At 54.7% G+C, this 26,921-nt stretch overlaps 1 protein-coding gene across 3 annotated transcripts in view; it reads left to right on the top strand.

Moving 5' to 3' along the window:
* Nucleotides 1-26,921, top strand: part of FBXO42 (F-box protein 42) — a 47,658-nt gene that overhangs the window by 582 nt on the left and 20,155 nt on the right. Inside the window, exons 1-4 of one of the 3 annotated variants that reach the window (XM_032131577.1) lie at nt 1,784-1,950; nt 15,193-15,459; nt 17,692-17,808; nt 25,251-25,385. In XM_032131577.1, coding sequence (XP_031987468.1) covers nt 15,210-15,459; nt 17,692-17,808; nt 25,251-25,385 — 502 coding nt within the window. In that variant the 5' untranslated portion in view covers nt 1,784-1,950; nt 15,193-15,209. Of the gene's footprint in view, nt 1-1,783; nt 1,951-2,020; nt 2,146-15,192; nt 15,460-17,691; nt 17,809-25,250; nt 25,386-26,921 lie in introns of those variants that run through there. The other 2 variants (XM_032131576.1, XM_032131575.1) reach the window with 2 other exon arrangements.

The following is a 26,921-nucleotide window of genomic DNA, read 5'->3' as shown; positions in this document are numbered from 1 at the left end:
TTTCCCCCCGAAAGCCACATTTTTTTCCTAAGATCTCTGTTTTCCCCCCTAAAAGCCATGTTTTCCCCAAAATAGCCATGTTTCCCCTCTAAAAGCCGTGTTTGCCCCTCAAACTCCATCCTTCCCCCCAAAAAGACATATATCCCCTCCCTCACCCCCCCAAAAAAAGCCCCATTTCCCCCCTAAAAGCCCTGTTTCCCCAAAATTCAGTGCTGGCGTCGGGCAGTGCCATGGCACAGGCTGGCAGTGCCGCCGGTGGGGGGAAACGGCTTTTTTGGGGGGGAAATGCGGCTTTTAGGGGGAGAACATGGCTTTTCGGGAGGAAACAGCTTTGGAGGGTGTGCACACATGGCCTTTTGGGGGGAAAATACGGGGTTTTGGGGGGAGGGGGACATGGCTGGGGGGCGCTGGGGGTGCCCCCAAAACCTCAGCTCGCACTGGGTACGTGTGAAAACAAAGGTGAGGCTCAGTCTCCGCTTGTTCTCCACGTAACTCCGTGTGAATCCGCATCTCCCCTCGATCCGCCTGCCGGGTGTGTGTCCATCCATTGATTTCGGTCCTGGAATTGCGGTGTTGGAGCAGCCGAGGTGCCCGGCTCGGTGCCCGGGGCTTTGGGGTGTTGCTTCCCATTGTCCCCGCTGCCGATCTCCGCTCGGAGCTTTGGGAATGGCTTTATTTGGGCTCGCGTTCTTGTCGCGGCAGGGCTGGGCTGAGCAGCCGCTGCAGGGGCTCGGCAGGAGCATTATCTCATCTGCCCAAACCTCTTGGCTTTTCCAGCCGCGTTTTCCAGTCGGGTTTTCCCGTGGGGCAGGGCATTTCTCAGGAGGAGCGGGAGCAGAGCCGGGGTGTCTCGCTGTTAATGACCCGAACTCTGAGGAATGCTCGAAGCGGGAACAAAAGGGGAGCCGGGATGCTTGTCTGCGGAACGGGGATGGGAGATAACCCCGGCACCGCCGGGAATGCCGTTTGTGTTCGAGTGGCTTTAGTCATCCCTGGGAGCCGGCTCGGGTCAGCAGCTGGAGCGCTTCCCCTTGGCTAAAAGGGACGGGAATTACAGCGAGCTCCCGTGGAGGTGCTGCTGACCCAGATCCGCACCCTGGGTGGGAAGGGGCCGTTTCCCACCTGTCCTTCAGGAGCCCTGGCTCGAGGGCTGCCGTGTCCTGACAAAGTGCTTTATATCGCGACACAGGGACCGCAGCCGGGGCTTGGCCCTTCTGGAGATCAAGTGCCAGAGTGGGAGGTTTCCCCATTCCCACAGCCCTGTGTGTTCCCACCACCATCCCTCCTTCCTCTTCCTTATGCTGATGCCAGAGGAAGGCTGAAAACAGGGATTGTTCCCTTGGGTTGTGTCCCCCTGGGCTTGGTCTTTCCTTGGTGTCACAGCTGGGAGAGAAGAGAGCAGAACTGCAGCTATTTCATGGAATCCAGAAGGGTTTGGGTTGGAAAGGGGCTTTACAGACCATCCCTTCCACTAGTCCAGGTCTCTCCAAGCCCCATCCAACCTGGACACTTCCTTCCAAGGCAGGATGGTGCCAGCCTTGCCCACGGTGTTGTTCCATCGTGTTGGATTCAATCCTGTTCTCCAGGGCTGCTGTGTCTCCGTGCTCAGGTGGCGGCAGAGCCACATCCCGCGGTCGTTTTGGCATAGCAGGGATGTTTGTGCGTGTTTTTCCTGCTGTGTCCCCTGGAGTTTTCCCTGACAGGTGACTCCACCCAGGCGGCGTTTCTTTTCCGGGGTGGCAGGTGAAGCTCTCGGATTCGGAAAGGCTTTGGACGGTTTTATAATTTTCTCTCGTGGATTTTCACAGGCAGCGTGTGCGATTTTCAATTTTAATTTGAGTTTACTTCAGCCTTTATTCCCCGGGACTCCGGTTTTCCCTGTGTTCGAGCCCCTGAAGGAATCTCACCTGCAGGACACGTGTTCCTGCCCTGCCTGGGCTTGGAATGAAGGTGGGGTTGGTTTATTCCCACTGCTGAACGTGTGTGACCTGTGATTTGGGGATTTCAGCCACTGCATCGGGCACCTTCTGGAGAGGTGTTTGCTCCCAAGGAGAGCCGGGATGTGCTCCTTATCCCGTCCTTAATGCCAGGGAATTTAATGTGTACAGCAATCTTCACGTTTGCCAGGAGCGACAGCAGCGGCAGGTTTGGAGTGGGAGGACGGGGACGGTCTGGTTGTGCATTCCCAGCACTCGGCTGCTCCGTGAAGTTCTGTTTCCAGGGCTTCCAAGAGGCGTTGGGTTTGGGCACAGCCCGCTTCCATCCCAGCCACTTCCACAGGATGTGAGCGAGGGCTGCTGGAAAAGGCTTCCCACTCTCTGTGTAAACAGAGCTGCGCCTCCGAGGGAAGTGATTTTTCCCTGTGTATTCCGTCAGGGCAGGCTTTGTTGGAAAACATCCATTCAGGCTTTGCCCTGATGGATTCTCCTAAGGCTGGAGGTGGGTAAGCTTCGGGCTTTGACTTTGGAAAGGCAGCATCACCTGGAGATGGCTGCGAGGGCTTAGGAGAGGTGTTGGAGCCAGAGCCAGGCTCAGGTTTGGCCCAAATCCTGATAAAAGCTGGAAGGAGGACTCAGGGAAGCGCTGGTGTGCTCCAGGGGGGTTTCTCCGCGTCGGGACTCCTTCCAGAGCGCGCTCTCCGCCCTGAGTGGCGCTGCCGGCGTCTCTCCGGGCTGTCTCCAGCAGCATCAGGGCTGTGCTGCCCGGAGCAGCCAGCGCAGCTGGTGATGGAGTTGGGAAATCCAGGTCAGAATTCCTTTTGAACTCGCTCGCGTCGCCGGATCAAAGCAGAGCGGGGGTGACACGTCCACGTGAAAATCGTGGCTCGTGTCGAGCAACCTGCAGGAATCAGGGCTCTTCCCTTCAGTAATTTGCTGTTTCAGGAGCTGCTGTGGACTGTGTTCTCTCCCCCATTTCTATGGCAATCTTTAAATATTTATCTTTGCTTGCTGAACTCCCACTGCAACATCTGTGACTGAGAATCCTCGTTTTCCCCCCATGGATGCAGTTCAGGCACCAGCAATTGGCAGTTCCAGCACACTGCATCTCTCCCTGGGTTCCAGACTCCTTTGGAAGCACTTCCCTGGCTCATTTTGTCTTGTGCTTGTGCAAGTTTTGTCATAATTTGGGGTTTTGGAGGCTTAAGGTAAGTTGGCAGAGCTGCTTTTATTGATGTGGAGCTTCTCGTTCAGGCCGGGTTGGACGGGGCTTGGAGCAACCTGGATGTGTCCCTGTCCGTGGCAGGGAACAGGATGAGCTTTGAGGTCCTTTCCAACCCAAACCATTCCGTAATTTTGACTCTCATTAGGTTGCAGTGGGCAGAAGATCATCTCTGGTCTGAGGAATGATTTGGGGTTTTCTGGGTAAAGAGCAGCTCAGAAATGTCAGAATCTCTGTGTGAGGTGTGGGAAGAACTGTCCATCCCCAAACTTCTCACATCAGGGAATCTGGGACACGGATTAATCATTCCAGCTGGGTTTTTGTCACTCTGGAGAACCTGCAGTGATCCAAGAGATTTCTTTGTGCTTTAAAAGAGACTCGTGAACCCTTTGGGTGCCGTTACCCCCGTGCTGAGCTTCCAGGGAAGGGGCTGGCCCTGGGAATTGCTGGTTTTTCTTGTCCCCGGTGCTGGGTGCACGTCGGAGCCTTTTGCCACCTGCCCAGAACACCTGGAGAGAGGAGAGAACCAAGTGCAGCTCCCTCTGGAGCAGCATCACTGCGTCCATTCTGGAATTATTGAGTTCAGTTCCTCCGAGCAGCCGCCTTTGATCCGTCCTGCTCTTCCCAGAGCTGGTTTTGGGCCGGGTGTTTTCTTTCCCAGTCCCAACAGCTGCTGGGAATTCCTGAAGCCTCCCAGACCTTCTGTGGATGCTGACTCGTTGTGGCTTGGGAGGGGTACAGGGGATGCTCTAGCCTGCTCTGAACAGGATTCCTGGATGCTTTGAGATCCCAAGGTTCCATAAGATGGGATGATCCAGGATTTGCCCGGTTCTCCTGCTCAGAACGGAGCCAGTTAAAGGTGATTATTGGGGTGACAGGATGGTAACAAAGGGACTTCTTGGGGAGCTCATTTTGTCATTAAATGGTAGAGATGAATTTGAAATTAGCACGATTTCCCTGAATTTTTATTTGCTAATTAACATAATAAGGATTTACTGCTTTTTTTTTTTTTTTTTGGTCTCTTTCTTAGTATTTAATATTTAAGCCTCCCCAAACCAGGCTCGAGGCATGGCACAAAGGATGGAAGGATAGCTCCTGCTTTCCTCATCCCCAATATCCAGTGCTTCTGCTTCTCCATGCATAGGCTTTCCCATTAGCTGAGGAATAAGAAAATCCTGTACAAAATAAGAGCAAATGCTCTTATTTATTCTGCTCAAATGAGTGGAAACTGCAGCAAATTCTCCTCCAGCCCACTGGGTGGGTCAAACTCATGAAATCTGTTTCAAATGGAATCCCTGGGTTGTATTTTTCTGTCCCGGCTCAGTTGTGTTGGGGGTTTGCTGGTGGTTTGTGGGTGCTGTTCCCATCCCCTCACACCTCTCTGTGCCGAGATTCCCTGGGGATTTAGTCCCAGCTTCTCCCTCCTTCCAAGCCTGGGCTCAGAGGGCTCGCAGAGCAGTCCTTCCAGTTCTGTAATAACAGGGTTGCACTGCCGCCACCCCGGGGCTGTTCTGCACCTCGTAGCCATCCCTTCCCATCTGCTTTACCCCCTCAAAGATTCCAAGCAGTCCTCTGTTGCTCACTTCCTGCTGTTTGCTGGGAGCTCATTGGGATTTCCCCCCGCCAAGGTGCTGGTTTGTGGGAGAAGCGTGCAGGGGCAGCTGCAATCCCTGCTCTGTGACCCGGACAGGACTGAGGGAGCAGCTGGAGCTGTGTCAGGGGAGGGTTTAGGTTGGATATCAGGAAAGGTTCTTCCCCCAGAGGGTGCTGGGCACTGCCCAGGCTCCCCAGGGAATGGGCACGGCCCCGAGGCTGCCAGAGCTCCAGGAGCGTTTGGGCAGCGCTGCCAGGGGTGCCCAGGGTGGGGTTGTTGGGGTGTCTGTGCAGGGCCAGGGGCTGGACTGGATGATCCTTGTGGGTCCCTCCCGGCTGAGGACGTTCCGTGGCTCCGTGCAATGTGTTCAGCAGGAGCTGGAGCTCAGGGAGAACAGCTCCCAGCCCCACTGACAGGGAATCAAAGGAATGCTGTCTGGCTGCAAGTCACGGAGCTCACATCACCCCCCTGGGATTCTGAGCAAGGAACTGTGATGCCTCAAAGTCAGTCCCATCTTGAAGCCAGTATTTCCCTCTTTCCCAAACTCTGGCACTGCCCTTTGCCCACACCAACATCTCGGCCATGGACCTTTAGGCTCGTAGGTTCTTCTCTCCATCCCCATTGCACAGCACAGCGAGGCCTCCACAGCCTGAAATCTCCAGAGGCTGGCGGGTGTCTGCCCTCCCTAATTCATGTTTTCTGCTAAAAAAGCCCAGCCGTGAATTCCAGCTTGTTTGGAGTTTGCACTCCGGCACCTCCATGGGGGTCATGGAAGCGCTGAATGCTGTGTTTGCTTTTCAGGAATACCACCCTTCCCATCACCTTTTTAGGTTTTGATTAGGGCATCAAAGAATCGTGGAATGGTTTGGGTTGGAGGGACCTTAAAGCCCATCCAGTGCCACCCCTGCCATGGGCAGGGACACCTCCCACTGTCCCAGGGTGCTCCAAGCCCCAGGCCTTGGGCACTGCCAGGAATCCAGAGGCAGCCACAGCTGCTCTGGGCACCCTGTGCCAGGCCCCTCCCAGGGAACAATTCCTTCCCAATATCCCATCTAAACCTCCTCTCTGTGGGAAGCTGTTCCCCCTTGGCCTGGCACTCCAGGCTTTGGTAAAAAGTGTTTCTTGTCAGCTCCCTTCAGGTTCTGTTTCCAGCTGTCTGCACATCCATCTGAACTCTGGAGGAGCAGCAGCACAGCTCAGGGAACTGGAAACCTCTGCTCTCGGAATGCCAGTGCTGGTCAGGGTTTGCTTGACCCCAGCTCCTCGTGGCTTTTGTTCCTTTACCTGCACAATGGGGTTAGCTGCTGGAATGTGGAAGTCTGGAATGTGTTTCAGGTTGTGTCTCTGTGGCCAGACCAGGTGTCTGTCTGTGATGGAAACTCCTTTTGTTCCACCTGAGAGAGGGAAAATACCTTCCATCAGGTTGGAGTGTGTTTAGCAAACAGATCTGCCTTTAAACTCCCTCTGTGTGATCCAGCCCTGCTCCTGAGCACTGCTTGGGGTGGTTAATCCTGGCCGGGAGCTTCCATCAAAGGCTCCACCTCGGGAATGGCAGGGATGGGTGTGAAGGTGGCACCCAGATGGATTTGATGTGAGACACAGCCAGTGGGCATCACAAAAGCACTGTTTGGGTGTGTCTGACACGCTCCTCTGTCACAGCCCAGGAGCTGAGATCAGTTTGTGGTGCTCATCCCTGATGATGTCCGTGTGGAGATGGTATTGGATATCCTGGTGTCCTGCTTGCTAACAAAAACATTGCATCAGCGCTGCTGCCAAGTCAGCAGTGCGTCTGAAAGCTCTGGGTATCGATTCAAATCAAACCTTGGCCACCCAGGCTGCAATAAAACGGGGTTTTTTCCAGTATATCCTTCTCTTTTTATGGCTTGAAAGTCAATAGCCTTCAGCTCATCTTTGCTTCAGGTGAAAGGGCTGGAGGCTGTTCGTGACTTGTGTGTTTTAATGGAGAGAGGAAGGTCATGGTTGGTGAAGCTGGGCTGAAGAATAACTTTGTTTGTGGCAAAAATAAAATTGTTACTCCCCCAACTGCTCCTCTGCCAGTGCCAGCGGCTGGACATGAGCCAGGAGTGCTCAGGTGGGCAAGAGGCTGACGGCCCCTGGGCGGTCCCAGCCCAGTGTGGGCACAGGCCCAGGGCACTGCCCGTCCCCTGTGCTGGCCCTGCTGGGGTACCTCCAGTCCTGGGGCAGTGCTGGGACCCTCAGGACAAGAAGGACATGGAGGGGCTGGAGCGAGTCCAGGGCAGGGAAGGGAGCTGGGAAGGGGCTGGAACCCCAGGAGCAGCTGAGGGAGCTGGGAAAGGGGCTCAGGCTGGAGCAAAGGAGGCTCAGGGGGGACCTTGTGGCTCTGCACAAGTCCCTGACAGGAGGGGGCAGCCGGGGGGTCGGGCTCTGCTGCCAGGGAACAGGGACAGGAGGAGAGGGAACGGCCTCGGGCTGGGCCAGGAGAGGGGCAGGGTGGAGACCAGGAGGAATTTCCTCATGGAAGGGGCTGCCCAGGGAGGTTTGGAGTGCCCATCCCTGGAGATGTCCAAGGAAGGCCTGGAGGTGGCACTCAGTGCTCTGGGCTGGGGACAAGGTGGGCATCGGGCACAGGGTGCACTCGATGGTCTGGGAGGCCTTTTCCAGCCTCGGGGATTCTGTGTGGTCCTTGATGAGGAAAGGGCACTCAGGCACGGGCACAGGCTGCCCAGGGCAGTGCTGGAGTCACCGTCCTGCAAAGTGTTCCAAAAACAAGTGGATGTGGCACTTGGAGACGTGGGTTAGCGGGGGCATGGCAGTGCTGGGGGAACGATGCACTCGATGATTGTGTAGGGTTTTTCCAGCCCCACCAATTCCGTGATTCTGTGATGGATGTGTGAGTGCTGCCAAAGACCACGTTGTGATGGAGAACCAGAGTTTGGAGTGTGAGCACCCACAGCAGGAAAACCCTGACCTTGACCTGGCTGTGCTTGACTTCATTTTCCTGAAACCCCATCCTTCATTCCCACAGCAAGACCTTAAACCTGAATTTTGCAGCAGTGTTGGACACCAGAATCTTGCCTGGTTGTCCCACCAGAGATTGCCTGGGTTACGTGGACAGTGCTGCAGTGAGGGTGTGAATGATGGTTGTTCCCAGCCTCTGGAAGTGCTGATGGTTTCTGAAGGGAGTCGCATGTCCGTCCCTCGATGGATTTTTGGAAACAAGGCTTATACCGTTTGCTTTCCCTCTCCCTAATTCCTGATCCTGCTGCCCCTTTCTGCCTGGTTCAGCAGGAGCAGTAAGGTCTCAAAGATCCTGCTCTGGGATCCAGTAGGTTCAGATGGGATTTTGGGCGGAAATCCTTCCCTGTGAGGGTTGTCCAGAGCAGCTGTGGCTGCCCCATCCCTGGCAGTGTCCAAGGCCAGGTTGGATGGGGCTTGGAGCCACCTGGGATAGTGGAAGGTGTCCCTGCCCGTGGAACAAGATGAGCTTTAAGGTCCCTCCCAACTCAAATCATTCCAAGCTCCATAAGCCTGGAGAGAGGCTGGGAGTGTCCTCAGCAAAGGCAAGAGAGCTCAAAATCCTGGAGACAGAGGAGGAAGAGGTCTGACCCTCCCATCCCGAGCGGTGCAGGGGTAGGAAATGCCATTTTCCTGCTGGCCCAGCTGGCTGTTGGGCTGGAGGAGCTGCAGGGGTGGATGTGATCCCGGGCTCTCCTGGCCAAGGAAGCTCCGGCACTCGCCTTTCCTGTGGCGCTGCTCGCGGGACGCGTGGGCACCGCGGCTTCCGCCGGGGCCAGCGCCTCGCGGGGAGCTGTGCTGGGAGACGCCCTCGGCACCCCTTGGTTCTGCTGTGCACAGAACAGCTTGTGACCCAGGAATCCCACGGGCGGGCGCCTAATGCAGCCTGTCAGAAAATGGGGAATGAAGTCGTTCAGTATGTTGGGATGTTTCGTTAACAAGCCCCTTCCTAAGATACGTCCACGTTTCTCATTTAATTATTCCGCCCGGGCAGTTGGAACGTGGACGTGGGCATTGGGCTGGATGGAAATGGAAATCCAGAAGCTACAGCAGCTATGTCTTCAGGCTGATGCCTCACTTGAGCAGAAGTGGGCTGGATTTTAGGTCAGCGGCCGTGTTTTCCTCACGGTTCTGTCATAAATTCCCTTCGTTTGTGCAGATGAACCAATTTGGGTGACTTTGGGAGGTTTCGGGTGTCTGTAGAACTCAGGGAATGCTGTGACATTCTCACAGGCTGTCCTCCAGAGGATCATCCACAGCTTTCCAAGAGCTTGTCCGGGAGCTCCTGTGCTCTCTTAATGAAGGGAGAGGTGACAGGAATTCCCACACTCCCGGTGTGTGTTTGCTCAGGATTTCTTGCCAGGAACTCATCCTGAGCAGGTTTGGATAAATCCCATCGGATGTTTTTATCCCGTAAAGTTCATCCTCCCACAGCGGATGTTACACTGGGAGGAGCAGCTGCCCTTTTCCTTGGAAAAACCTCCGTTTTCCAGCCTCAGAGCCTTTTATTTGCTTGATGAGGCGTTACTCCAGGTTTTGGGGCTCACAAGGAGTTCAGTTTGCAAATGGAACAGGATTTGTTTGCTGGGAGAAGTTGAGGTGAGGATAATTGGAATTAAGGGCTTGGCGGGAGCCGGCAGAGGGAGCGTGTGAGCCCGAAATCCTCCTCATTTCCTACAAAATTTAGGGGATTTCAGGAGCACGGGAAGAGGGAACAGCCGAGTATTGCACCCGAGCAGCTCCTCTTGTGCTGCCAGGGCTTGGCAGGCCAGGTTTTGGCAGGTTTGAAACAAGTTAAGGTGTTTTGAGGATAACAATATCGTCTAAAAACCTGGGAATTCTCCAAATCCCAAACACGTCCGTAACAAGTGGAGGGGTTGGTGGGTGGTGGAGATTTGGGCTTTTTTCATGGCATTCCACAGGGATATTTAAGGATTGTCTTTTTTGGTGTGGGAAGGGAAATACAGAACTCACAGGAATTGTGTTTTCAGACTGGTTTTCCACGTGAGCAAAACTGGGCTGGATTTTGGGTCAGCTGAAGTGTTTTCCTCATGGTTCCATTATAAATTCCCTGCATATTTATTAATATTTTATTAAGCTTTGGAGCCATTTCTGAGGAATAATAATAATAATAATAATAATAATAATGGTTTCCCTACATACACCTCAAGTGTGGTGTCATTAAACTCTGCTGCCTCCCCTTTTCCTTTGAACCCCACACCAAAAACTCCCTCAAACACCAGCTCCCTGATCTGTATTCCAAGAATAAATCCAGAATAAACCCCCACACTTTCATTCCGGTTTTCAGTGCACTCATTTTGTGGGCAAACAGATTCAGCAGGATTTATTGGTAGGTTGCTGTGCTGTTTGTGCAGTACATCCTGCTCTGTAATGTTACATTGCTGCTCGTTTTTTAGCTGAAAGCGTGGAAAAAAACAAGCAGGAATCTGGAATAGTGGAGGGTCAGCACATCACTGGGCTGGGAGGAATTCCTGGGATCTTTACACCTTTTTATTGCAGAAATACCAACCAAAGTTCAGCTGCAGTGATGCTGTTCCAGGACAATGGGCAGCAGTAAAAATGATGTAATTTGGAATTTTTTCCCGAAGTCCCTAAACCCTCTGTTCTAGCAGGCAAAACCAGTGCAGGGAGCTTGTGCTGACGGAAGAATTTTGGGATTTTCAACCTTGCGGATAGAATTTAGGAATCCTTTCTTTTCCTGGGTGACTTGTATGAAGGAAAAACAAATTCCTGTTGGAAAAAAAAAGTGGGAAAGCTGATCTTCGAAGAACTTTTGGAATTGCCTGTTTTGCAGGGATAAGGAGCATCCATGGTGCTGGTATTCCCGAGGTCTCGCTCAGCACAGACAGGATACTGCTCATCCCACAGCTTCCCAAAGGCTTTCTTTTCTTCTTTTTGACTAAAATCTGCTTTTTTTTCCCCATCGTTGAGCTTGCCCGGCAGTTGATTTCCAAAAGGATCAGCTCCAGCTGCTGCAGGTTTGGGAGGACCGGGAACATGGTTTTATTTAATGGTGTTTATCCCTACGGACCTCTCCTCCCTGTGCAGCTGCTTTTTATGAAATAGTGTGCTTCTCCTCAGAAACAGTGCTGGATTTTCCTCTTTTCACCCCAGAAAAGGCCTCAGGGCTTCTTTTAGGGCCAAATTGGGAGCAGGGAAAGCCGCAGGTGAAGTCCTTGATGGCACAGCTGGGGAGATAAACGCTGAAATACTGAAAAATGTAAAAAGAATCCTTCTTACACAGATAGAACTTTTTTCAAGGAAAAAGGAACTGTTTCTGTCTGATGGAAGGATTTTTGTTTGAACTGGGGAAGGGAATCAGCCAGAAGTGTGAGTGTCTCCCCAAGTGCCCTCCTGGAGCTGCTGGCACGAGGAAGAGGCGATTCCAGAGCATGGGGAAGAGTCTGGAGCAGGTTGGAGACAGTCACTGCCTTCCACCCCTAAATTACCACCAGAGCTCCTGATTGCCAAGCGCAATTAAATGCCTCTCTCCTTCAGCCCAAGCCCTCGGCCAGCCAGGGCTGGGTCCTTTCACACACCTGGAATGTTTTGTTCCCCGTGGGAACAGCGCAGCTCCTCCACTTCTCGTGGCCTGTGAAGATGAGCATTCCCCGTGTGTGAAGGGCTCTGACTCAGGAGCGCGGCTCAGCCTCTCATTGCCATTCAACAGCTTTGCCCTGGAGGCTTTTTCCCCTTAAAATCCGTAAAAAGGGGGAGAGAAAAGGCAGGTCAAAACCCCTGCGGGTTCAAGTGCTTCTTAAAGCAGCTGGAAGTTGTGGAGAAGAGGAGGCAGCCCGAGATGGGAACCACCAGTGCCACCCACGCCTGGGATTTGGGGTCCATGGGACGGGGAGAGGTGCCTGCAGGTAGGAAAACCTCCTTGGATCAAGAGGGGAAAAAATTTGCAGGAGCAGGTTTTGAGCAGTGCTCCAACCCGGTGGGGTTATTTTTGCCTGCATTTTATATTCCTCAGCTGTTTGTTCCAGATAATTACTTTAGGAATAAATAGCAGGTTCTTAACTAATTTCAGGAGGGGAGAGAGGGAAAATTGAAGTGCTCTGAAAGGAGGAAAAGGATTATGAAATGTTTTGCCAGCTGGCAGAGATGCAGCTTTTAGGAAAGGGCAGGCAAATTCCATCGGCGCCGGCAGAGCTCCGCTCCCAGCGCCCTTCCCGCGTTTCCTTTCGGGTTGTTGGAAGCAGCTGCAATTCCTCCTTGCTCCGGCTCTGGGCTGATTCCTGAACGCCCCAAAACCTTCCTAGTGCTGGAATATAGAGGCATTTCTCTGGGATCAGGAGGGCTCTGGGGTGCAGAATATAAGGGACTGTGTTGGTATTTACAGGGATCGAGCCAATCCCGGAGTTAACTGGACTGCAGCTACTTTGGGATGAGACACAACTGCTTAAATCTCTTTGTTGCAGCTTTTTGAGTGCTCAGAGATTCATTTTAGCCCAGGTACAAAGTGGAGCCCAGCATGGTGCAAGCAGGGAGCACCTGGAGAGCCAGAATGAGGCAGAAAGCACCTCTTGCATCCCCAGAAAATGCAGGAATGCTTGGTTCTGCTCTTGGAATAACCAGTAAAACCCCAGGTGTGGGATTTTCTCCCAGGTTCTGCTGAATAACTGGCAACAGGAGCAGCTGGGATGCTTTAGCTCGTTCTTGCCAGCTGCCCAGGTTCTTTTTCACTTTCCTGTGTTGCAGCAGGGTTTTAGGTCAGCGCTTTGCTTTGCAATCCAGGGGTGGTTATTCCCTGCCCATCATTGCAAACAAAATCCACATCCGTGGCAGGTCAGGCTTGGAGGGTTATTTTGACAGCCTTTTGGGAGCTGAGTTTATTGCTGGCCTTGCTTTCCTTCCGAAAAAGAACATGGTGTGGGTGTGAAAACTCCAAGGATGGTTATTCCTTATGCTCAAACGTTTAGGAAACAAGGCTTTAGCAAAGGAGATGCTTTGGAATATTTATAATATCAAGTGGCTTGGGAAGGGCAGACAAAACTCAGAGGAGCTTCTCCATCCTCAGATCTGCTGTTTGGGGCTCCTCCTGCTGTTTTAAAACCGGCCTTAGAGATGATTTTTGTGGTTCTGTGCCTGGGATCAGCCTGCTGTGTGGGGTTATTCCCGAGCCCACTCCAGAGGATCCAAATAGAGATTTACGAGCTGGAAAACCCCTCTTTCTAGTCGGTGTGGATTCCCACACTTCCCATGACTCCCTCCAGCAGGATTTGGACATTATTTAAAGGACAAAGGACAAATAAAAGCTGCTGGGATCACACGTGGTGCTGACAACCCCCCAGCCCTGGCATCGCCATCCGCAGGGTCCCACTGTCCCCGGGCCGGAGGCAAAGCCCGCCTGCTTGGGATCCAAGTGCCCTCCTGCTCGGGATTCTGGCATGTTTTGGGGTGTGAAACAGCTCCTGGGGAGCTGCTCCGTGTTCCCAGGCCTCCAAGGATCCCAAGGCTGCAGCACAGCCCCGTCTGAGGCTGGAGCACCGGCAGCGCTGGCTCAGGACGGAATCCAGGACAGGCACTTCCCAGCCATGGATGCCTTTGCTTGGGAAAGGCCCAGCCCTCCATTCTTTCATTATTTTTTTGCACAATTCCACTTTCCCGCCCCGTTTTCCATCCCTCAGTCCCTGGGAGTTCGTGCCTTTTCTGCTGCATCAGGCGGGTTCCCGGCAGCGGCAGCAGCGCCTGTGTCACAGCGCTTGGGTTCCAGCCTCCCCTGTCACAGCACCGACTCCAGCAGGGATTTCTGACACGGGAAACGTGCGGAGCATCTGCTGGGATGCGAGCTCTGCGCCGAGTTCCGCCGTGCTTCCTCCCAAAGATTGACAGCCCCGTGGATATTCCCAACTGCTTCCTCAGGGAACGTGACAGAAGTGGGGACTGATGCTGCCGCCTGTCATTTTCCTGGCCCTGAACTGGTTGCCATGGAAAGCTTTTCCGCTCCTTGTCTCCACCGCCTGCTATTCCCACGGCTCTGCTGGGATGGGAAAACTCTGGATTTGTAGCAACAGCTCAGGTTATTCCCGATAAATAAACCATGTTTATCAATCAGGTCGATGACCCACGTTGATGTGGTTTAACAGGGTTTGTTTATCAGGATATTTGTATATCAGGATATTTCTATATCACGGTATTTCTAGATCAGGATTTTAATCCTGCTGAGTAACCCCCGTTAAACCGTGACACCAGTAACTTAAATTCATTCCAGCTGGATTTTCTGGGATAGTAAGGGTTTGGAAAAAATAATAATATTCTTATATTGGAGGATATTGGGGAAAAGCTGTGTCTTGTCTTCCCTCTCGAGGAGCTGGTTTGCTTCCTGAGCTTGCTCCAGGTTGGATTTATCCTACTGGACTGTGTGAATCTGCATCCAGTAATCCTGGTCAGTTCAGGACCGGGGGATGGCTGGGCAGCCTCTGCCTCGGGGACTTGGGAGAAGCTCATGCTGAGCGATGCAAGGGCTGGGAGCTCGCCCTGGTTTGGGTCCTTTCCTCATGCTAGGAAAGGATAAAAAGGGAAAAGAAAGCCCCGTGTCATCCTCAGGGCCTGTTCCTGTGGTTTGGGCTGTTGATCCAGGAGCACTCAGGGAGCAGTTGCCTCCCTTGGTGTTTGCTCAGCCACCTTGGAAGGGGAAACTGTTGCTGCTCTCCTCAAGACAGGCTGGCTGCTTCCCAGGAAATAGAGTCCAGGGATTTGTCCTGCAGCAACAGGCCTGGATTTAACCTCACAGGGTGCCAGCTGCCCAAATTGGACACAGCCCCTCGTTAACGTGGATTTATTTCACGATACATTTCTGTCATCGAGGCGTCGCCTTACACTGAGATGTTGGGAATAGCTGGAGATAGAACCTCTGATATCCCAGCCTTCCATCAGCAGTAAATCCCCAGGGACTGGCTTTCCTCACCTTCTGCCAGCCAGGGCTGTGTGCAGGTATTTCACAAATGAAAGGAGAAGGGGGGTGGCAAGAGGCAGGGAATTTTTCCCCCACAGGGAGTTGTTTGGGGTAAAACAGCCTCGCTGGCAGAACAGGTCCCACAGGGGTGGAGGAACTGTGAATGTCGCCGTGCTCTGTCTCAGCCTGGGTAGGATTCCACAGGGATCCCTTTTCCCATCCCATCTGGGCCCCACGGTGCAGGGCAGGGCGATGTCTCCTCGTGCCCAGCGAGGGAGCAGCAGCTCCAGAGCTTTGCTTTGGCTCTCTGCTTCCGACTGGAGGCAGCAGCAGGGTGGGGAGAGATGGAGTGACCTGCAAAAACGCCGTTCCTAAACCTCCCTCAGCTGCTGCAAAGCTGCAGACCCCACATCCTCCGCTCGGTGTTGGCTGTGCCGGAGCCCTCGGGTGTGGCACACACCTCTCAGTGCACTTCTGGTGCTCCTGATTCTCTCTGTGACCTGCCCGTTGTCCCTTTTCCCAGCGGTGACGTGGAATGCCATGGCCAGCTCCTCGGACAGTGACGATGATGGGTTCATGGCCGTGGATCCAGAGGACGCCGTGCTGGAAGGGACGATGGAGCAGGAGGACGAGCCCCACGCCAAGCTGGAGCCGGAGGAGCCCAGGCACAACAGATCGATGCTGGAGCTCCCAGAAGAGGTTTTGGAATATATCCTGTCCTTCCTCTCTCCCTACCAGGAGCACAAAACCGCCGCCCTCGTCTGCAAACAGTGGTATCGACTGATCAAAGGTACAGTGCTGGCAGTGCCTTTCTTTAACTGTGGGAACAGGGATCTGGAGCCCAGCTCTCTTTTACCTTTGCCTCTTGTTTTCCCCTCAAATGAAATCTGACTTGTGTGAAGTCCCAGCGACATCCCTGGGGTCACTGGCTTTGCTCAAGGCGGGGCTGTAGCGGTGCAGAATTGAACCCCTCAGCCTCTCTCGGGGTGGAAAACCCAGGGAGGCTGTGGATTCCCCTCCCTGGCCTGTCCATGGCCAGGCTGGACGTGGCTCGGAGTGACCTGGGATAGTGGAAGGTTCCACCTGCGGCAGGGCTTTGGAGCTGGATGAGCTTTGAGGTCCCTTCCAGCCCAAACTGAAGCACAGCCCGAGGCCCAGGACAGAGCAGCTCCTTTGCTGCCTCTGGATGCTCCCAGTGCTGCGCTTGGATCGCAGCTTCCTCCCCGGAGCCCCTGCCAGTGTCCCATGGCTAATGTGGCTTTACTTGTGCTTCGTTTGCGTCTTGCTCAGTAATTAACATTCCCAAAGCTGGAAACAGCCCCAGCTCTGGTTCTTAGGGCTCTGCTGGAGATGAGTGGAATATAAAATCTGCATGAGTAGAGATGTGCATATTCCAGCTTCCTGAAAGAGCAGCCCTGTGACACGGATCCTCCCTTTGCCTCCGCACAGCATTCACTCCAGAGCCTCGTGGGGGTATTTTCGTGCTGGAGAAGTATAACACAGCAAATAAGGAGGGAGAATTTGGACAAGGATAGGAGCAGAACCTTCTGCTTCATTTTATTTTAATACATGGGGTGGTTTCTGGTACGGTTCTGTTGGGCGCACGCTTTAATCACGAGCTTCATTTAAAAAATGAGGCGTTCCAGAGGAGAGCACAGTTAGATCCTAGGAAATGGGACACGTTGCTGCACGAGGGGAAGGTGTTCCTTCTGGAATGCCCTTGGCTGTTTGTGGGATGATGGCTCATTTATGGACTTCTCCTCACCTGAAAGCGTTGCTCAGATTCCAGGCTGATTTCCCACTTTGCCCAGAGGTGAGCAGGAGGTTAAAGAAACACAGCTACCCAGCAGGGAGCATGGCCCAAAATGACACTTTCTGTGCATAATTTTGGGGCAGCAGCTGCCCACAGCCCTGGGCAAAGGCCTTTTCCGAGTGCTGCAGCCCCAGAGTGGCTGCTTGGCTGTTTCCTGGAGTGGCCTGCAAGGGATGCAGCTGGAATGGACAAACACCTGGGATTCAGCCCAGATGGATGTGGGAAACACCCCTGGAGTGCAGGGATGAGCAGCCCGAGGCACAGCGTGGCCTTGGGCTGTGTCACCTCTCAGGGGGCAAGTGGTGCTGGGCAGCTGGGCCCTTCTGGGGCAATTCCAGCCAAAAAAGGGTCTGTAAGCACCACCTGTGAGCTGTGCCCAGCGAGGTCACTCGAGGTAAACAATTGATTTGTGTTCTCCTGGTTAATTTTTCCTGTTTGCCAGGATACATCTGCTGTGCAGTCCTGGAGCTCGCGTTCTGTTTCCCGTGTGACTCTCAGGCATCAGCTCCTTGAGGACCCCAGGCTTTATTTTTTTATTAAAAAAAACCCTTCCTGCTTTATATCCCGGAGTGGGATTTCTTGCTGAGGGTGTTCCTGGCACAGGGCTTGGGGAAGAACTCTTGGCAGGTTGTGGCATCCTCAGTGCAGGTGCCACCAAGTGTCTGCTGAGCTGCTGCTGCTGCCAAAAGCCTTCTCCAAACCCTTCTGTCTCCTCAGGCAGCAGCCTCTGGCCCCTCCCAGCACCCTCACACAGAATTAGTGGCAGCCTTGGAGCATCCCTGCTGATTTTTATCACTGATATCTCCTCTCCTACTTTCTTCAGGTCCCTGGGCAGTAGCTGCATCCACACTCTTAAAAATTGATTATTGTGCGTTTTTTGTCCTCTGAGGTCCCTTGAGGGAAGGGGTGCTGCTCCTCGGGGTGTGGTGAGGGGAGCAGGGGCTGTGGTGCAGCACAGGGAGCTGAACACCAGCTCTCCAAAGCATCCCAGTGCTTCCTTCCTTTCCCAAAGGCTCTGCTTCCCGAGCCAGAGCTGCCGGGGACGGCGTGACCCGGGCCAGTGCTCGTTGCTCCTCTCCACATCTGCAGAGTTCCCTCGTCTGTGCTCTCTTTGATGCCCGAATTCCCAGACGCGGGTTCCGTGGAGCTGCTGTCGCCGTGCGGGCACAGCCTGCTCCGGCTGTTCCAGTTTCGCTGTTCTCTCCCCAGGTGTGGCCCATCAGTGCTACCACGGCTTCATCAAGGCAGTGCAGGAAGGGAACATCCAGTGGGAGAGCCGCACTTACCCCTACCCCGGCACCCCCATCACCCAGCGCTTCTCCCACAGTGAGTATCCTCTGGGAATCCTGGCGGGAGCTGCCTCCCTCGGGGTCTGGCAGTGCCCCACGCGCCCGTCGCCGCCGGTGTTCACCCCACGGCTCTGCCAGCACTTGGCACAAGAGCAGGGATTTGGGAGCTGCTGGTCCTGGTGGGCTCGTTGATCCTAGGAAGTGCTGGTGGAGTGGAAGTGGGGTGGGATTGGGGCTTCCTGGCTGTGCAGGGGTCTTTCTGCAGCTCCCCTTCTTGGAACTAAGGATGGAAAACTCTCCCAGATCATGGAGTCAACCCCAAATGTGTCCCCAAGTGCCACATCCACATGCCATGGGACACTTCCAGGGACGATGGCTCCAGCACTGCCCTGGGCAGTCTGTGCCAGTGCCTGACCACCCTTTCCATGACGAATTTTTCCCAGTATCCAATCTAAACCTCTCCTGGCCCAGCCCGAGGCCGTTCCCTCTCCTCCTGTCCCTGTTCCCTGGCAGCAGAGCCTGACCCCCCCGGCTGCCCCCTCCTGTCAGGGACTTGTACAGAGCCACAAGGTCCCCCCTGAGCCTCCTTTGCTCCAGCCTGAGCCCCTTTCCCAGCTCCCTCAGCCTCTCCTGGGGCTCCAGCCCCTTTCCAGCTCCGTTCCCTGCCCTGGACACGCTCCAGCCCCTCAGGGTCTGTCTTGTCCTGAGGGACCCAAAGCTGCCCCCAGGACCTGGGCCTGAGCTTTGTGTCCCTCCCTCAGCCACTGGACTGGAGTCATTCCCATCAAAGCCAGTGAGTTCTGGGAAGTGCAGCACTCAGGATGTGCACCAGCTGCTTGCACATGTCCTCTACATCTGTGAGGAAAATTGGGGCCGTTCCAGCCTGCTAGGTTCAGAACCAAGCAGAGCTGCAGGTGGATTTGCTGATGGGAGTGATTCAGTCAACAGCACCACTCAGTGTTGGGGTGAATTTTCCCCTCCTTCCAAGATTCTGGAAGAGAACAGAAAGGGAAAAGAAAAAAAAGTGCCTTTGAGGGAAAGAGATTGAAATAAACCCTGCTCTTTGCAGTGCAGTAACATTGAGCTGCCCCAGCCCCGCCAAAAAAAAACACGACAAAAATTCCATCCTGTGGCTCCAGCGCGGGGTCTGAGCCCTCTGGGAGACAGCTCTTCCAGGGAGCAAATTGCATTTTTCTAAGACAAAATAAACACGGTGCAAGCCCTTCCGTTCCAAGAGCAGCAGGCATTACATTTTCATCTTCCCAAGTAATAATTTATGAGGCAGCCGCTGCGCTGCCTCCTGCCAAGACAAGTCCGGGAGACGCTGCAGGGAGCTCTGGTGAAGTCACCGTGCTCTTCCGAGATATCCTCATCTTCCTGAAGGATGAAAAGGCACCACAGCTCACAGCTCATTTTCAGCAGCCGCGTTAGGGAAGTGCTTATGAACGACTTGGCATTTGCATGCATTTCCCCTCAATTTTAGCTGCGTTTTTGCGACTGCTGAGCACTCAGGCCAGCTAGAAATTCCCTGGAAAAGGCTCAGAGTTGCCCCAAAGAGCACTGTGTGCTCTTTCCTTTATCCTGCTGCCTGCTAGGGGCTTCCTGGCTCCAGAATGAGTTGTCTCCCTAAATCCACTGCCCTCGGAGCGTGTAATCCGTGTTAGCCTCGCTCGGTGACAGTGCCCCGGCTCTGCCCGGCCCCGGTGGCCACGGCAGCATTATTAATGCACTTTGTGGGCACAAAGCTAATCTGGATTAACTTGTTTGCTGACTTAAACGGATTGGTTTGTGAGCAGCTGCCCGGATCTGCAGCCTCTGCTTTCCCTGCAGCAGCGTTCTGTGCCTGCGGGCGAGATTCCAGCGTTAAAGCGAAGCTGGGAATCATCAGTTCCGGAAATTCAAACTGAAACCTCTGAACTGTCACCTAAAATCCCGAGGGATGACGGTGAGCTGAGGTGGAGGAAACAGGAGGTGCAGGGAGAGATGCAGGGAGGACTCACAGAGCCCTTTTTTGGGATGAGTGATTTGCCAGTTTTTGTGGGAAGACATCACTGCCCAGGCACGAGTCACTGCCACCATCAGAGCTCTGTCTGGGGCTCGCTCTCTCTTCCAAGAATTGTCATAACTATCCCAGAAGTGCTCACAGGGAGTACAAACAGACAAGGAGGGGGGAATTTTAAGCAGTTGGGGGTCAACCTGTCTGCTGTGAGTCCTGAAGGGAGGAATGGCAAAAGTGCTGGATGAGGAATAATGAATGGAGGGTGCCGCCGTGGGGAGGGATCACACAGCTCAGAACGAGCTGCGGATGAGCCATCGCTTTTCCAGAGGGTTTGACTGAAGCTGCAGAACTGCAGGGCATGAAATATCCATAATGCTGGGTGTTCCGGGGCAGAAATCCTCCATATCTGGGGCTTTTTGGGTGATATTTGCAGGAGTCACCGAGTTCTTCTATGCATGAACCTGCGGGGTCATAGCAGGGCGATGACTCACGGGGTGAAATCACTGCCCGCAGTGGAAAACGATGTCAGGAGGCTCAGGAATGCAGAAACGGAAAGGCAGCAAAGGAATGCCGACCTTTGTGCCAGGGATATTGATCCTTTGCTGGAGGAGTGACTAATTTTAAGCACTGAATTTATTGTTTTTGTTTCCACGGAGCCTGGGGTTGGTGGCACCACCAGGATGAGTAATGACAGTGATCTGCGGGTTTGACAAAGGCAGGGAGCGGTGAAGGCTGGAATGTTTGTTTTACAGGATGGGCTGCTCCTGGAGCAGAGCTGCAGCTCCTCCCAGCACCCAGCCTTGCTCAATATCCCCGGGATTTTGGCTGCAGCCAGGCCCTGCACTGCAAGGAGCAGGACAATGGCATTTTAGGGAATAAAGAGATAGAGGTGTAGATGGATATAGAGGGAGGTGGGAGAGCTGGGGGTGCTCACCTGGAGAGGAGAAGGCTCCAGGGAGAGCTCAGAGCCCCTTCCAGGGCCTAAAGGGGCTCCAGGAGAGCTGCAGAGGGACTGGGGACAAGGCATGGAGGGACAGGACACAGGGAATGGCTTCCCAGTGCCAGAGGGCAGGGCTGGATGGGATGTTGGGCAGGAATTGTTCCCTGGGAGGGTGGGCAGGCCCTGGCACAGGGTGCCCAGAGCAGCTGTGGCTGCCCCTGGATCCCTGGCCGTGCCCAAGGCCAGGTTGGAGCAGCCTGAGACAGCGGAAGGTGTCCCTGCCCGTGCTTCCAGATGGGCACTGAGGTCCCTTGCAGCCCAGCCCGTTCCTGAGGGATGTTTCCCTGGGGGAGTGCAGGGCTGGCCGTGTTTCCATCTCCAGCCCCTCCTCCCCAGCGCCACCATCCCAAGGGATCCCTCCAAATCCCAGCCCCACCCACCCCGGGAAGCGGTGCCAGCAGCTCAAGGTGCAGCTTGGCAGCTCCTGCTGGGAATGCCAGCACCGAGGGCTGTCTCCCTCCAACCCAAGGCCCCTGTGGGGATGGGATTTACAGCCCAGCTGGCTCCTTCCCGTCTCCCCATCCTTGAACTTGGATGGGTTAATTTATCTCATGTTCTCCGGGTTCCAGAAGTCAATGTCCTTTGATTGTGCTGAAGGGAATGTGCTCTCCATTCGGTTTTCCCTTCCCAGTCACCTTTGCTTTGGTTATCAGCTGCTTTGGGTGAAAATCCCTGGTGATTCCTTACTCAGGACGGGGGGAGTCAGGAATGTGGTGAGAGCCAGCTGCCTCTGCTCTCTTGGAGCATCAGTGTCTTCAGACATCAGAATTACTGAGTCATTTCCAAAGATAAGCCACTTCTGCAGCACTGAAGCTCTGGGGGTCACTGAATTTTGCTGGGACATAAAAAAACCCCAACTAAATCCATTCAGTGTTTTCCACACAAAAAATCCCTAAACCCATCAGGGATGTGCACAATTTCCCCCTGATTTACTCCACGCCTGGTATAAACTATATATAAATATACCATGGAATCACAGAATATCCTGAGCTGGATCCACAAGGATCATCAAAGTCCAGCACAGAACAGCCCCGACAACCCCACTGTGAAATTCCTACAGCCCGGAATAAACTCCAGCTTTCATTGGGCTTTCTTTTTCCTCTTTTTCCCTATATTTTTTCCCCCCTCAAGCTGCTCTGCCTTCTTTATCTTCAGCAGCTTAAAATGACTCTAAAAAGAAGCAGGAAAGCACAGTTTCAATGATTTTGCTGTGGGATTATTCCACGTGGAATTTTACAGGAAACCCAGAATTCTGCCCATCCTCCAAGGCAGATAAACTCATCTTATCTTGAAGTTCCTTCTTGTCGGAGGTACCTGGATGCTGCAGACACTTCCATGGATTTTCTGTTGCTGCAGAGCTTGTTTTGGGGCCAAAAGCTCTTGATTTCCCTGGGTATCTTTGAGGGGTTGTCAAACGTGGTGTTCCCTCCCTGTTCCCCATCCCGCTGCCTGATCCTTTCCCACAGGGAGCAGAGGGAATGCTCATGGGAGATCCTGGGTTTTAGTGGGGCTTTTTAAGGTGAGATGGGGTGAAATACTGAAAAGAGAATGAACCCCCAGCCCTGGGTGCACAGAGCAGGGTCTGTGAGCTGCGTGAGCCAGCTCAGGGAAGGTCAGCGGGCTGAGCGCCTTAATCACAGCTAAGCTAATTAATTACAGCCTTGTAAGGCAGTTTTCTCTGCCCTTTGAGGAGCAGCTCTGCTTGAGGGGATAATCCTCTTGGGAAGGTTCTTGCTGGAGCTTCACCCTGCTCAGGGATACCCCGTGGTTCCAGGGAGCTGGAGCAGCCTGGCTGCTTTTTTCCAGGGAGGAAAGGGCCTGATCTTGGTGTGTCCCCCTGAGGCTCAGGGCAGTGACAGAGCTGTGTCCCCCCAAAGCACAGAGCAGTGACAGAGCTGTGTCCCCCCAAAGCAGAGCAGTGACAGAGCTGTGTCCCCCAAAGCACAGGGCAGTGACAGAGCTGTGTCCCCCAAAGCACAGGGCAGTGACAGAGCTGTGTCCCCCAAAGCACAGGGCAGTGACAGAGCTGTGTCCCCCCAAAGCACAGGGCAGTGACAGAGCTGTGTCCCCCCAAAGCACAGAGCAGTGACAGAGCTGTGTCCCCCAAAGCACAGGGCAGTGACAGAGCTGTGTCCCCCCAAAGCAGAGCAGTGACAGAGCTGTGTCCCCCCAAAGCAGAGCAGTGACAGAGCTGTGTCCCCCCAAAGCACAGAGCAGTGACAGAGCTGTGTCCCCCAAAGCAGAGCGGTGACAGAGCTGTGTCCCCCCAAAGCACAGGGCAGTGACAGAGCTGTGTCCCCCCAAAGCACAGAGCAGTGACAGAGCTGTGTCCCCCAAAGCACAGAGCAGTGACAGAGCTGTGTCCCCCAAAGCAGAGCAGTGACAGAGCTGTGTCCCCCCAAAGCACAGAGCGGTGACAGAGCTGTGTCCCCCCAAAGCACAGGGCAGTAACAGAGCTGTGTCCCCCCAAAGCAGAGCAGTGACAGAGCTGTGTCCCCCAAAGCAGAGCAGTGACAGAGCTGTGTCCCCCCAAAGCACAGGGCAGTGACAGAGCTGTGTCCCCCAAAGCACAGAGCAGTGACAGAGCTGTGTCCCCCAAAGCAGAGCAGTGACAGAGCTGTGTCCCCCAAAGCACAGGGCAGTGACAGAGCTGTGTCCCCCCAAAGCACAGAGCGGTGACAGAGCTGTGTCCCCCCAAAGCAGAGCAGTGACAGAGCTGTGTCCCCCCAAAGCACAGGGCAGTGACAGAGCTGTGTCCCCCAAAGCACAGAGCAGTGACAGAGCTGTGTCCCCCAAAGCAGAGCAGTGACAGAGCTGTGTCCCCCAAAGCACAGAGCGGTGACAGAGCTGTGTCCCCCAAAGCACAGAGCAGTGACAGAGCTGTGTCCCCCCAAAGCACAGAGCAGTGACAGAGCTGTGTCCCCCAAAGCACAGAGCGGTGACAGAGCTGTGTCCCCCCAAAGCACAGGGCAGTGACAGAGCTGTGTCCCCCCAAAGCACAGAGCAGTGACAGAGCTGTGTCCCCCAAAGCAGAGCAGTGACAGAGCTGTGTCCCCCCAAAGCACAGAGCGGTGACAGAGCTGTGTCCCCCCAAAGCACAGGGCAGTGACAGAGCTGTGTCCCCCCAAAGCAGAGCAGTGACAGAGCTGTGTCCCCCAAAGCAGAGCAGTGACAGAGCTGTGTCCCCCCAAAGCACAGGGCAGTGACAGAGCTGTGTCCCCCCAAAGCACAGAGCAGTGACAGAGCTGTGTCCCCCCAAAGCACAGAGCAGTGACAGAGCTGTGTCCCCCAAAGCACAGAGCAGTGACAGAGCTGTGTCCCCCCAAAGCACAGGGCAGTGACAGAGCTGTGTCCCCCCAAAGCACAGAGCAGTGACAGAGCTGTGTCCCCCAAAGCACAGAGCAGTGACAGAGCTGTGTCCCCCAAAGCAGAGCAGTGACAGAGCTGTGTCCCCCAAAGCACAGAGCAGTGACAGAGCTGTGTCCCCCAAAGCAGAGCAGTGACAGAGCTGTGTCCCCCCAAAGCACAGAGCAGTGACAGAGCTGTGTCCCCCAAAGCACAGGGCAGTGACAGAGCTGTGTCCCCCCAAAGCAGAGCAGTGACAGAGCTGTGTCCCCCCAAAGCACAGGGCAGTGACAGAGCTGTGTCCCCCAAAGCAGAGCAGTGACAGAGCTGTGTCCCCCCAAAGCACAGGGCAGTGACAGAGCTGTGTCCCCCCAAAGCAGAGCAGTGACAGAGCTGTGTCCCCCCAAAGCACAGAGCAGTGACAGAGCTGTGTCCCCCAAAGCAGAGCAGTGACAGAGCTGTGTCCCCCCAAAGCACAGAGCAGTGACAGAGCTGTGTCCCCCCAAAGCACAGAGCAGTGACAGAGCTGTGTCCCTCGAGGCACAGAGCAGTGACAGAGCTGTGTCCCCCCAAAGCACAGGGCAGTGACAGAGCTGTGTCCCCCAAAGCAGAGCAGTGACAGAGCTGTGTCCCCCCAAAGCACAGAGCAGTGACAGAGCTGTGTCCCCCCAAAGCACAGGGCAGTGACAGAGCTGTGTCCCCCCAAAGCAGAGCAGTGACAGAGCTGTGTCCCCCCAAAGCACAGAGCAGTGACAGAGCTGTGTCCCCCCAAAGCAGAGCAGTGACAGAGCTGTGTCCCCCCAAAGCAGAGCAGTGACAGAGCTGTGTCCCCCAAAGCAGAGCAGTGACAGAGCTGTGTCCCCCCAAAGCACAGAGCAGTGACAGAGCTGTGTCCCCCCAAAGCACAGAGCAGTGACAGAGCTGTGTCCCCCAAAGCAGAGCAGTGACAGAGCTGTGTCCCCCCAAAGCACAGAGCAGTGACAGAGCTGTGTCCCTCGAGGCACAGAGCGGTGACAGAGCTGTGTCCCCCAAAGCACAGGGCAGTGACAGAGCTGTGTCCCCCCAAAGCACAGAGCAGTGACAGAGCTGTGTCCCCCCAAAGCAGAGCAGTGACAGAGCTGTGTTGCTGTTCCAGGTGCGTGCTACTACGACGCCAACCAGTCCATGTACGTGTTCGGGGGCTGCACCCAGAGCAGCTGCAACGCCGCCTTCAATGACCTCTGGAGACTGGACCTCAACAGCAAGGAGTGGATCCGGCCCCTGGCCTCAGGTGAGCCCTGGCAGCTGCCCCCACCCCTCATCGCTCCTGCCCACGGCTGCCTGCCTCCATTCGGTGTGCCCGGGTGCGTTTGAGCGTTATCCCACCGGGGTTCGGGTTGTGTCGGGTTGTGTGGCTGCTTTGTGGCGGTCTCTGTGTCCTCAGCACCACCTTGGGTGGGTTTTCTCGGGAGCAGCTGCTCCCTGCTGGTTCCTGCCAGGCAGGGTGAGGGACACTTCTCTGCAGCCACCAGAGCCTGCGTTGATAAGGCGGTGAAAATCGGGATTGTTCAGCCTGGAGAAGGCTGAGAGAGTTGGGATTGTTCAGTCCCAGGAAGGCTGAGAAAGATGTGATGATTGTTCAGCCTGGAGAGGAGAAGCTCCAGGGAGAGCTCCGAGCCCCTTCCAGGGCCTAAAGGGGCTCCAGGAGAGCTGCAGAGGGACTGGGGACAAGGCATGGAGGGACAGGACACAGGGAATGGCTTCAAATGGACAGAGGGCAGGGATGGATGAGATATTGGGAAGGAATTGTTCCCTGGGAGGGTGGAGAGGCCCTGGCACAGGGTGCCCAGAGCAGCTGTGGCTGCCCCTGGATCCCTGGCCGTGCCCAAGGCCAGGTTGGAGCAGCCTGGGACAGTGGAAGGTGTCCCTGCCCATGGCAGGGGTGACACTGGGCGGTGTTTAAGGTCCCATTCCGTGATTCCATGGTGAGAGTCATTGTCCCAAAGCTGAGATTTTCTGTGCTCATTCCAGTGGCTCCCACTCCAGGTATTTTGGGGAGTGGAGCAGACAAGCCCGTGCAAGTGGGAGAGCGTGGGAAAGCAGGTTCATTCCTGCTGTCCAGGCACCCTCAGCCGGGCAGGAAAACACCACGAATTATTTCCCACAGTGGTTTTTGTGCTGGAAATGTCACCCATGACAGTTTGAGTTTTTCCTTTTAATTTCTGAATTCCACTAAAATAACTTTGAGGAAAGCAGAAGAATTGGGGGAAGCTCTTGGGGCAGGGGGGGAAATCGGTGTTAAAGCAGCTGTTTTGGCAGAAGGAGGGAGGAGAAAAGGAGCTCAGCATTCCTTGTTGGGCACACAACTCCCTGCCGTGTGCTCCAAGTATCGTGGACTGCTCAGACATTGTTTAAAGTATTCTCTTGTCTCGAACTTGAAGTCCTCCAAAATCCAGATGTTTCTGACACCTCACTTGGTGCTTGGCTATCCATCCACACTTCCCTGTGTTCTGCTTTCCCTGAGGGATTCCCGCAGGGGGAATTCAGGCGTTGGGGATTTAACCGGGGGAAGGCGAACCCCACCCTTCCAAACCGGCTCCTGCCGTCCCTCCTTCCCTGCCCGAGCGCTCTCCCTGTGCTGGGGGCTGGAGAGGAGCAGCATAAACAGGATACTGGGCTCTGCAGACCTCTGCTCCGCCCCAGGCCGGCGATTCCTGCAGCCCAGGGAGCTCTTCCGCCGCGCTGAATGCGGGGCACGGCTCGGAGCCGGCCCTGCTGCGGCGCCGGAGCTCCGCTGCCCCGCTGACACCCAGCGCTCCCGAAGAAC

The sequence above is a fragment of the Corvus moneduloides genome, chromosome 22, assembly GCF_009650955.1.
Source record: "Corvus moneduloides isolate bCorMon1 chromosome 22, bCorMon1.pri, whole genome shotgun sequence".
Taxonomy (NCBI): Eukaryota; Metazoa; Chordata; class Aves; order Passeriformes; family Corvidae; genus Corvus; species Corvus moneduloides.
Note: the sequence above shows the minus strand (reverse complement) of the source record. Positions and strands in the feature narration are given on the sequence as shown.